The 12,073-nt window shown below is 43.6% G+C and overlaps 1 protein-coding gene across 1 annotated transcript in view; it reads left to right on the top strand.

Annotated features, from left to right (window-relative positions):
- Positions 1-1,878: 1,878 nt before the first annotated feature.
- deptor (DEP domain containing MTOR-interacting protein) overlaps positions 1,879-12,073 on the top strand; it is a 111,745-nt gene continuing 101,550 nt past the window's right edge. Inside the window, exons 1-2 of the mRNA XM_059984715.1 lie at positions 1,879-2,030; positions 2,787-2,904. Of these exons, the coding sequence (XP_059840698.1) occupies positions 2,819-2,904 (86 nt within the window). The 5' untranslated portion in view covers positions 1,879-2,030; positions 2,787-2,818. The remainder of the gene's footprint in view (positions 2,031-2,786; positions 2,905-12,073) is intronic.

Below are 12,073 nucleotides of genomic sequence, written 5' to 3'. Positions count from 1 at the left end.
CTCATGTTTTAAATTTCTGTTTTGTACTATTTGTATGTTAATTATTTAATACACATACTTATTGTAAATCATTTATTTATTTTTCTATATTTATCATGTAGTACATTGTACTGCTGCCACTAAGTTAACAAACTTCACAACACAAGCCGGTGCCATGAAACCTAATTCTGATTCTGACCTGTCGCCTCCCAGCATTCTACTTCATTTCCTCCTCCCCCACCTACCCACCTTCCCCCTCACCTGGCTTCACCTGCCAGCTGGTACTCCTTCACCTCCCCATACCTTATTCTGGCTTCTGCCCCCTTCCTTTCCAGTCCTAAAGAAGGTTCTTGGCCCAAAACATTGACTGTTTATTCATCTCCGTAGATGCTGCCTGGCCTGATGAGTTCCTCCAGCATTTTGAGTGTGTCACTCTGGATTTCAAGCTTCCTCAGAATCTCATGTTTATTTTATAAAGGGAGAAATACTGAAAGGAAAATTGAGGCTACCAAGAGGAAAGCATTAAATTTGCAGTGTTATTGAACCAGGAATCAATGGAAGTCATCCAGATTCATGAAGGGACAGGAGTGGGTGAAAGTTTGGATGAGTTTAATTTTTTAATTTGGAGATACAGGGTGTAAGATGACCTTCCAGCCCTTCAAGCACATCACCCAGCAATACTGATTTAACCCGAGCCCAATCACAGGGTAATTTACTCTAAACAATTAGCCTACTAACTGGTATGTCTTTGGACTGTGGGAGGAAATCCATGCATTCCACGGGGAGGATCTACAGTCTCCTTGCAGATTACCAAACAACCACTGGCAGATCTATCAAGGATGACCAGCAAAATCCATCAGAAAAAAATAGCGAAGAAATAATATCTTACTGATCAGACCAGTTGTACCATTCATGTGCTCTACTGTTGTATGTTTATCCATAATATATCATTATTCAAATTCTCCATTGATAATTATGCAAAATTACCACAGGTTCCAAACATTGACCCTATAGATTCCGCAGATGTTTAACTCCAGAGTAACATCAGTGATGCACCATCAATAACTCACACTGAGACGTAGGCGAGATATCGGCTTTTATTGACTGGAAGAAGGAACCAGGAGTGAGTGTCTATCATACAAGGTCCTGGAGACTGAGGCCGATCTTCAGGCCGCAGGTCTCCTTTATACAGGGGCCTGTGGGAGGAGCCACAGGAGCAGTCAGCAGGGGCGTGTCCCGACAGGCACATAGTTCACCACAATCAGCAGGTTAGCCATGGAGAAGAATAAAGTTTAGGCCAAGACCCCTTCATATGCCGCGTTTCACAAATTGAAGTTGTCAATAGACTGCTCTGGAGATATGCCGCTTCACCGCAAAAATTATGTTCTGCTGCCACTGTTGTTGTACCCAATAGATCATGAGGCCATAAGTTATAGGAGTAGAATTTGGCCCGTGGAGACTGCTCTGCCATTTCCTTCAGCCCCAATATCCTGCCTTCTCTCAGTATCACTTCACGTCCTAACTAATCAATAATCTATCAACCTCTGCCTTAATAATTAGTAAAGACTTGGCCTCCACGGCCGCCTATGGCAAAGAATTTCAGATCCACCACTCCCTAACGAAAGAAATTCCTCCTCATCTCCATTCTAAAAGGACGCCCCTGTATTATAAGGCTGTGCCGCGCTGGTCTTAAGACTCCCCCGCTCCAGGAGGAAACATTCTCCCTACATTCACTCAATCCAGGCCTTTCAAGCCTGGTAAAATTGGATTTAAAACCATCACCCATTCAATCTGGAATTGCCAAATAAACCACAATGTTTGAGTCTTGGAGATCTCCCACTCGGGCTGCAGAGCGCGGCTGACGTGTTCCCCGGGAGCCTAAGCAGATCCAAAGTGCGTCTCGGATTGGGTTCGAGGAGCTGGGCGGGGCTGGAGCGGATCGCTGCGAGTTCGGTTGTAAATAGAGCAGAGAAACTTTCATTAGAGACGGACACCGAGAGCAAACGAGGCAGCTGGAGGACTGCGAGCACGTTTCCTTTCTGTGACAGAACGTAAGAAAGCGAAGCAGCGCTTCGAGATTGAGCGGCATAACGCAATGCTTGTTTTTAGAAATGCTGGCTTTAGATAGGGAGGCGAAAAAGGAGGATTGTATTTGTTTTTTAAAGGCATCGCTGTGGAAAAAATGAAGAGATTTAGAAAGCATAATATTTACGTCAGGATCAAGCGGTGCTGTGGAATTTATAGCTTGATAACAAAGTTAAGCGTAAGATTCAATGAATTATGCATGAAATATTGAAGAGAATGGTCTGGGTCGGCCAGGCGCTGTGTAGTGTGCGCGCTTGCTTTATTGTCCTTCGGGTCGGCATCGGGTCAGGAATTCTATTAACATTCCTGCCGATGTTTGAACGGAGCAAATGCAGCAAAGATTGAACGGCAAATACACCGGGATGTCTAACAAGCCGCGCTGCACAAAACCTTACTGTATCGCGGTTAATAAAGAACGGGAGTGATTATATCGACGGCGAATATTGATTTGGGGGTTTAATTGAGATTTGGCGAAGGACCACGCGGTGTGCGATTCTGTAGCCCTGTCTATGGAATTGGTGCGATCTGTTGAGAGAGACATCGTATTGAAGCAAAATAATCGCTCAGATACTATGTTGCAATTTCATGTGAGGTGTTTGGTGTCGGCGTGGTAACTTATTGTGGCTGTTGGCGATGAGGCTTTCTCGTCTCTTCGCCAGGAAATCCTCTCATGCTGGGGCATATCAACTCGTTTTTTTCCCTTCCTTCTCCCTCCCCACAAGGCGCAGCAGTCGGTCCCGGAGACTTCCTGGAAATGGAAGGAGCTGACAACGCGGTGCCGAGGAAAACTGCTGATCTTGAGCACATGGCCGAGGTTTTAATCACTGGCGAGCAATTAAGGTAAGGGGGCATCCAGCCACAGCCAGGCCTGTGGAAAGCGTCGGTATCACTTCCCTCTTCTAAAATGAACAAGGAAAAGATTTTGGTTTTGACATGACAAACTTCTATTTATACAAAGCTGATTTTTTTTTGCTGCGTGAGTTTGTGCAGTTCGGTTAGGCTCAGAGCCGCAGTGTCCTTTTGTGGGGCGCGCTTGCGGTTCTTGGTGAAATTGTTGACTACCGTTTCTGATTTTAATAGCGCTTTTTCAATAGGGATTAGCTTTCAACTAACGAACGATTTTCTCGACGCAATTAATTTATAGGAAGGATTTACGAAGGATTTATCTTTGCAAAGCAGAGTGATATTAATGTAAAGTAACACAAAATGCTGGAGGAACTCAGCAGGTCAGGCAGCATTTGTGGAGTTGACCCTTCACGATATGAATATAAATATTTGAGTACTACTTTGGCAATAATTTTTATCGTGTGGAAATCATTCTGTCTTGAACCTGGCTCTTCTAATCAGAAGGGAACGTTCTTAATTAGTAGAAATGCTTGATGCATTTTTATTGCATTTTTTACAAGTTTGTGAACATTGTATTTTGGTCCCTTTCAGTAATTCCAGAATTGCTGGAAACTAATGCTATTTGCAGCAGAATTCTAAAATTTTACCCTGCCTTAAAAATTGTGCTTAAGCTGCTGTAAAGTGAATGATTAAATATCTATCTAATTGGACAGTGCCACAGATTCTAGTTTTGTTTCATGTTCAACGCACACAAAATCCTGGAGGAACTCAGCGGGTCAGGCAGCATCAGTGGAAATTAATAAACAGTGGACATTTGGCTTCATTGATGCAGTGACAAAGAAGGCATGCAGTCTTAGTATATCACCAAAAGCACTCACAAATTTCTACAGGTGGAGAGCATTAGAACTAACTGCTTCACTGTCTGGTATGGGGTTTGGCCATTGCAAAGGATCAAAATAAGCTGCGGAAAGTTGTGAACTCAAGTCAGTTCCATCATAGGCACCAGTCTCCCCAGCATCCAGGACATTTTCAAGGAGTGAAGCCTCAGAAAGGCAGTATCCATCATTAAGGACCCCATGATGGGGGTCATTGCTACCATCAGGGAGGTGGTAAAGGACCTTGAAGACACAATCATTGATTGAGGAACAGTTTCTTCCCATACACCATCGGATTTCTGAATGGACAATGAATCCATGAACGTGACCTCACTACTTCTTAAAAAATCTTTTTGTACTACTTATTTAATTTAACGTTGAAAAATATATACTTAAGTACAAACCCCATTTCCAGAAAAGTTGGGATATTTTCCAAAATGCAATAAAAACAAAAATCTGTGATATGTTAATTCATGTGAACCCTTATTTAACTGACAAAAGCACAAAGAAAAGATTTTCAATAATTTTACTGACCAACTTAATTGTATTTTGTAAATATACACAAATTTAGAATTTGATGGCTGCAAGATTGGGACTCTACTCATTGGAGAATGAGAGGCGATCTTATTGAAACATATAAGATTGTGAAGGGGCTTGATCAGGTGAACATGGGGAGAATGTTCCCAATGATGGGTGAAACTAGGACTGGGGGCATAATCTTAAAATAAGGGGATGCCGTTCCAGGATTGAGATGAGGAGAAATTTCTTCACTCAGAGGGTAGTGGGGCTGTGGAATTTACTGCCCCAGAGAGCTGTGGAAGCTACTACACTCAATAAATTCAAAACGGAGATGGACATTTTCCTAGATAAAAATGGCATTAGGGGATACGGTGAGCGAGCAGGTAAGTGGACATGAGGCTAAGTTTAGATCAGCCATGTGATCTGGACCAGTTTTCGATAGCCTGGATGGGTCGGAGAGGAATTTTCCAGATTTTTTTCTCCTCAATTGGCAAATCGTTTTTTTTCCCCTGGGTGATCACATGGGTTTGGGCGGGATGAATAATAAAATAAAATGGGCGGCATGGTGCACTGTTGGTTGGCACTGTTGTCTTGTGGGATTCGGTAAAAACTAGAGTTAAGATTGGATCTGCCACGATCTTGTTGAATGGTGGAGCAGGCTTGAGGGGCCGATTGGCCTACTCCTGCTCTTATCTCTTATGTTCTTATGTAACACACTCAACAAAAGTTGGGACAGAGTTAAAATAAAATTGAAAAGTGCACAGAATATTCAAGGTTTTGAAGACTCCACATTAAGCAGGCTAATTGGTAGCAGGTGAGGTATCATGACTGGGTATAAAAGTAGCGTCCATCAAAGGCTCAGTCTTTGCAAGCAAGTATGGGTCATGGCTCACCCCTTTGTGCCAAAATTCATGAGAGAATTTTTAGTCAGTTCAAAAGGAACACTTCCCAACGCAAGATTGCAGAGAATTTAGGTCTTTCAACATCTACAGTACATAATATTGTGAAAAGATTCAGAGACATCTCGGTGCATAAAGGGCAAGGTCAGAAACCACTGTTGAATGCGCGTGATCTTTGAGCCCTCTGGCGGCACTGCCGAAGAAACCATCATGCTACTGTGACAATTATAGCCACCTGGGCTTGGGAGTACTTCGGAAAACCATTGTCACTTAACACAGTCTGTCGCTGCATCCAGAAATGCAACTTGAAACTATTATGCAAGGAGGAAGCCATACATCAACTCTATGCAGAAACGCCGGCGAGTTCTCTGGGCCCGAGCTCATCTCAGATGGACTGAAAGACTGTGGAACCGTGTGCTGTGGTCAGATAGTCCACATTTCAGCTAGTTTTCGGGAAAAAACAGGCGTCGAGTTCTCTGTGCCAAAGATGAAAATGACCATCCTGATTGTTATCAGCAAAAGGTGCAAAAGCCAGCATCTGTGATGGTATGGGGGTGCATCAGTGCTCACGGCTTGGGTGAGTTGCTTGTATGTGAAGGCACCATTGACTCTGAGGCGTATATTAGGATTTTAGAGAGACATATGTTGCCATCAAGGCGACGTCTCTTCCTGGGACGTCCATGCTTATTTCAGCAGGACAATGCCAGACCACATTCTGCACGGGCTACAACAGCGTGGCTTTGTAGACAGAGTGCGTGTGTTTGACTGGCCTGCTGCCAGTCCAGATCTACCTCATATTGAAAATGTATGGCACATCATGAAGAGGAGAATTAGACAACAGAGACCACGGACTGTTGAGCTGCTGAAGTCTTACATCAAGCAAGAATGGACAAAATTTCCAATTGCAAATCTACTACAATTAGTATCCTCAGTTCCAAAGTGATTAAAAAGTGTTATTAAAAGGAAAGGTGAGGTAACACAATGGTAAACATGCCTCTGTCCCAACTTTTGTTGAGTGTGTTGCAGCCATCAAATTCTAAATTTGTGTATATTTACAAAATGCAATTAAGTTGGTCAGTAAAACTATTAAAAATCTTTTCTTTGTACTTTTGTCAGTTAAATAAAGGTTCACGTGAATTAACATATCACAGTTTTTTGTTTTTATTGCATTTTGGAAAATATTCCAATTTTTCTGGAAATGGGGTTTGTAATTTATGGTTTTTGTTATTATGTATTGCATTGTACTGCTGTGGCATTACAACAAATTTCATGACATATGCCAGTGATATTAAGCCTGATTCTGAGAGTTCAGGCTGAGACCCTTCAGCAGGACTGGAAAGGAGGGGGGAGGACACCAGAGTAAAAAGGTGGGGGAAGGAAAGGAGGACAAGGTGACGGGTGAAGCCAGGTTGGTGGGAAAGGTAAAGGACAGGAGAGGAAGGAATCTGATAGGAGAGGAGTGTGGACTATAGGAGAAAGTGGAGGACGGGCACCCGTGGGATGGTGATAGGTATTTGAGAAGAAGTGGTAAAAGGTCAGAGTGGGGAATTGAAGAGTGAAGGGAAAAGAAAAAAAACTGGAAGAGATCAATATTCATGCCATCCTGGCTTTTCCATAGATGCTGCCTGACCTGCTGAGTTCCTCCAACATTTTGTGTGAATAGCTTTGGATTTCCAGCATCAGCAGAACTTCTTGTCTTTCTGTATCTTGTTAGTGCTGTCTATTCCGAGGTTCCATTTGGTCATCAGCTCCCCCAACTAAATGTCAGCTCTAAAACTGTTATAAATCACAACAGTGCAGGAACAGGCCCTTCAGCCCATCTAGTCTGAGCCAAACTATTATTCTGCCTAGTCCCATCAACCTGCACCCAGACCATAGCCCTCCATACCCCTTCCAACCATGTACCTGTCCAAATTTCTCTTAAATGTTCAAATTGATCCCTCGTCCACTACTTCCTCTGGTAGCTCATTCCACACTCTCACCACCCAATGAGTGAAGAAGTTTCCTCTTGTTCCCCTTGGACATTTCACCTTTCACCCTTAACTCCTGACCTCTAGTTCTAGTCTCACCCACCCTCAGTAGACAAAGTTTGATCTCAAGTAAAGAGTAGGAATACAGGTGATTGTGAAATTAATGGAGCATTGCAAGAATCTTTCTGGTTGGAGGAACTCAACGGGTCAGGCAGCATCTCTGGAAATGGATAAACGCCAACGGTTTGGGCTGAGAACTTCCTCTGACTGGAAAGAAAGGGGGAAGAAGCCAGAGTAGAAAGGTGAAGGGAGGGGAAGGAGCAGAAGCTGCCAATGAGTTTTGGTGGGGATAATGTGGGTTGGATTTATTTAGTTATTTAGTGGTGCCATGCAGAACAGGCCCTTCTGGTCCTTTGAGCCAGGCCACCTAGCAACCTACCTATTTAAAACTAGCCTAATCACAGGAAATTTTACAAAGATCAGTTAACCTACTAGCTGGTATATCTTTGGACGATGGGAGGAAACCAGAGCACCGGGAGGAAATTCATTCGGTCACAGGGATAACGTACAAACTCCTTACAGACAGTGCCAGATCTGACAGGCTACATCACTGTCTGGTATGGTGAGGGCTACTACACAGGACCGAAAAAAGCTGCAGAGGGTTGTAAATCTAGTCGGCTCCATCTTGGGTACTGGCCTACAAAGTACCCAGGACATCTTCAAGGAATGGTGTCTCAGAAAGGCAGTGTCCATTATTAAGGACCTCCAGCACCCAGGGCATGGCCTTTTCTCACTGTTACCATCAGGTAGGAAGTATAGAAGCTTGAAGGCACACACCCAGTGATTCAGGAACAGCTTCTTCCCCTCTGCCTTTCGATTCCTAAATGGACATTGACCCCTTGGACACCACTTCACTTTTTTTAATACATAGTATTTCTGTTTTTTTGCACGTTTTTTAATCTCTTCAATATATGTATACTGTAATTGATTTACTTTTTCACGACACTTGCCGGTGATAATAAATCTGATTCTGAAGTCGAATCTCCAATGCCCGGGTTGTAACAGTGTTGTGGTAACTGCTATGTACCATGACACCCACTGTGTAGTATTAATAACCAATAGTAAGGTTAACTGTTCATCAAATGTCAAGAAAGCACATTAGTTTGAATCAGAGTTGGCTTACTTTCACTGACAAACGTGAAATTTGTTGTCTTGTGGCAGCAATACAGTGAAAATGTACCAAGGATGTTGCTGGAACTTGAACTGAATTATAAGGAAAGATGGAATAGGTCAGGACTTTATTCCTTGGAACGTAGAAGATGAAGAGGAGATTTTATAGAGGTATACAAAATTATGAGGGCGATAGATAGGGTAAATGCGAGCAGGCTTTTTCCACTGAGGTTGGGTGAGACTACTATCAGAAGACATGGGTAAGAGATGAAAGGTGAAATGTTTAAAGGGAACATGGTGGTGAGAGTGTGGAACGAGTGGTCCAAAGATATAGCAGTTAGTAGGTTAACTGATTTTTGGAAAAAAGTGGTTTTAAGAGAAGTTTGGATAGGTGTGGAGGGTTACGGTCTGCATGCATTTCAAAGGGAAAAGGCAGTTTAAGTGGTTTGGAATGGAATCGATGGGCTGAAGGACCTGATTTGGTGCTGTACTTTTCTGTGACTCTGTCTTGGATGGTGAAGGTCTTTAATGATGAATGGCGCCTTCTTGTGGTTAATCAAGGATCAGGCAGTGGATTGATTAAGATATTTGTTTGTGAATGGGTCAGGCTTTATTGAGAGATACAGCATGGTAACGGACCCATCTGGCTCAACCTACCCACGCTGCACCCATGTGATCCATTAACCTACTAGCCCATCTTTGGAAAGTGGGAGGAAACCCATGCAGTCTCGGAGAATGCATAAATCCTAACAGACAGCACCTGGAGGTCATGGTGAGGATGTACGAACTCCTTACAGATGGTGCTGGAAGTGAAGTGTGAACACTGACGCCCCGAACTGTTATTGAACCCGGTTCGGTGGCGCTGTAATAACACTATGCCAACCAGTACACTACAGTGCCACCCCAGGGTCTGAGTAATGTTGTTGACAGAATGATTGTTGGCTCAATGAGTTTCTAGAAGGAAATCTGCTAACTCCCTCTCTTGTTCATCTATTGCTCCAGACTCACACACAGATACAGTGTGGGAACAGGCCCTTTGGACCATCAGGTTAGTTCTGGGAGTCAATCATACATATGCACCAATTCCACACTAATCCCATTATTCTCATGTTCCCAACAACTCTTCCCAGATTCTACCCCTCACCCACACACTAGGACAGGGGTTCCCAACCTTTTTTTATGACGTGGACCACTACCATTAACCGATGGCCTGTGGACCCCCAGGTTGGGAACTCCTGCACTAATGGGAATTTACCCACTGACCAGCAGTGGTGCTTGATTACCACTCTTGAATCCCCTATCCAATGGATCCAGACTTTGCTTTGTCAATTGGGTGTGGTAGGCATCCCTAGTTCAAAAGAATTTGTGTTTGAACAACCTGTGGTCTTCAGGACTGGAGTGAGAGCAAGCCATTGACCCTGATGTGCTGCACGAAAAAGAAGCAGAGCTGTAACCAAATGGATCACACACAAAGTGCTGGAGGAACCCTGGAGATCAGGCAGCCTCTGTGCAGGGGAATAAGCAGTCCATGTATCAGGACGGCCCAAAACCTCGACTGTGTATTCCTCTCTTTCAGTGCTGCTTGACCTGCTGAGTTCCTCCAGCATTTTGTGTGTGTTGGTCTGGATTTCCAGCATCTGCAGAACATATTTTGTGTTTGCAACCAATGGCAAAAGTATTTTTTTACCCATGTAAACTTTTTAAAGCTAATGACTGAAGATTGCAATGGCATTTTTAATACAGAACACAGAACTCAGCAGGTCAGGCAGCATCTATGGAGGGGAATAAACAGTTAATACTTTTGGGCAAGACCCTTCAGGACTGGAATTAAAGGGGGAAGAAGCTGGAATAAGAAGGTGGGGAGGAGGGGAGGGATGCAAGTTGGCAGGTGATTGGTAAAATCAGGTTAAGGGGAAGGTATGTGTGGGGAGTAAGAAGCTGGGAGGTGACAGGTGGAAGAGGTCAAAGGCTGAAGAAGAAGGAATCTAACAGGAGAGGAGAATGGACTATGGGAGAAAGGGAAGGAGCAGGGGAACCAGGAGGAGGTGATGAGCAGGTAAGAAGAAAAGGGGTAATAGGGGAACTGGAATGGGGGATGGAAAAAGAGAGAAAGGGGGCGGAATACCACAAGTTAGAGAAATCAATTTCCATGCAGTCTGGTTGGAGACTACCCAGATGAAGTAGGAGGTGTTGCCCTTCCAGCTTGAGAGCACTCCCCATCCTCAGAATGGGAATTGGAAGTCAAATTGAAATGGTTGGCCTTGACCATGGGCAAATCTTGCCTTTTGCAGCATTCAGAGCAAAGGTACTCGCCGAAGTGGTCTCCCAATCTACAAACGCATGTTGGGGTCACTGATGTTTCTAATGTAGAATTTGCTTTGAGATGTTCATCATTGACAACTAGAGATGTCCTGCAGTCAGACAAAGTTGCTTACATTCAACCTGGCTCTATCTCTGTGTAATTCAAGTGATATTGCTCCTGATGGCAACAAGAGTATCCTGTGACTTGCACTGAAAAGTGCCACGTTTTGCAGGAGAATGTTGAGTGTACAAACATTCCCCTGCCAAATTGGTGGTTATAAGAACCTGCAGACTAGCTTCGCGTACTTTCAAATGGTCTATGGATAACGATCATTTGACTATCCAGTCAGTATGTGAATGGGTGCAGACATGTGCTGGCAATAGCATTAAATTTAGATGTGAGGCCATTGGAAATTAGCCTGTCAACACTTAGTTGCTCTGCCAAGTTGGTGTTTGTATTTTGCTCTCAACATTAACATTCTGAATATGACATTGTAAATCAAGTAAGGATCACTGGGCTGTTAGTCAGAGCAAAAAGCAGGAAACTGTGGGCAAAGCTAGTTGTAATTTATTGGTATGTTCTAAAGAAGACAGTCATAATCACTGTTCTCTTTAAGCTGTGTGGGAGCGCAGCCACACGGTAACTGAAATGCTCCTGCACACATAACCTTTGTGGTCACACAGCTGGAATAAAACCAGATGAGAAGAAGTTTACGAAACCTGAACGGTTTTCTTGTACTGTATTTGATTGTACCCTTTTATAGCCGTGAGGTAATGTTGCAGCTATATCCGACCCCACTTGGAGTACTGTGTTCAGTTCTGGTCACCTCACTACAGGAAGGATGTGGAAACCATAGAGAGCGTGCAGAGGAGATTTACAAGGATGTTGCCTGGATTGGGGAGCATGCCTTATGAGAATAGGTTGAGTGAACTCGGCCTTTTCTCCTTGGAGCGACGGAGAATGAGAGGTGACCTGATAGAGGTGTATAAGATGATGAGAGGCTTTGATTGTGTGGATGACTAGGGGCTTTTTCCCAGGGCTGAAATGGCTATCATGAGCAGTCACAGTTTTAAGGTACTTGGAAGTAGGTACAAGGGGGATGTCAGAGGTAAGTTTTTCACACAGAGAGTGGTGGGTGCATGGAATGCACTGCTGGCAACGGTGGTAGAGGGGGATACAGTAGGGTCTTTTAAGAGACTCTAAGAAAGGTGCGTGGAGCTTTAACTTGAGGGCTATGCGGTAGGGAAGTTCTACATGGTCGACACAACATTGTGGGCCGAAGGGCCTGTAATGTGCTGAATATTTCCATGTTCTATATTCCTTCAATTAGTAAATAATATCAAAAGTATGTAATTCTTCAATTTTTATACTAATTATCCATAGTATGAATATTTTACCAGTTTTCAGCCTGTGTTTAAAATAAATAAT

This window comes from Hypanus sabinus, chromosome 1, assembly GCF_030144855.1.
Source record: "Hypanus sabinus isolate sHypSab1 chromosome 1, sHypSab1.hap1, whole genome shotgun sequence".
In the NCBI taxonomy this organism is placed as follows: Eukaryota; Metazoa; Chordata; class Chondrichthyes; order Myliobatiformes; family Dasyatidae; genus Hypanus; species Hypanus sabinus.
This window is presented reverse-complemented; position numbering and strand designations above follow the sequence as displayed.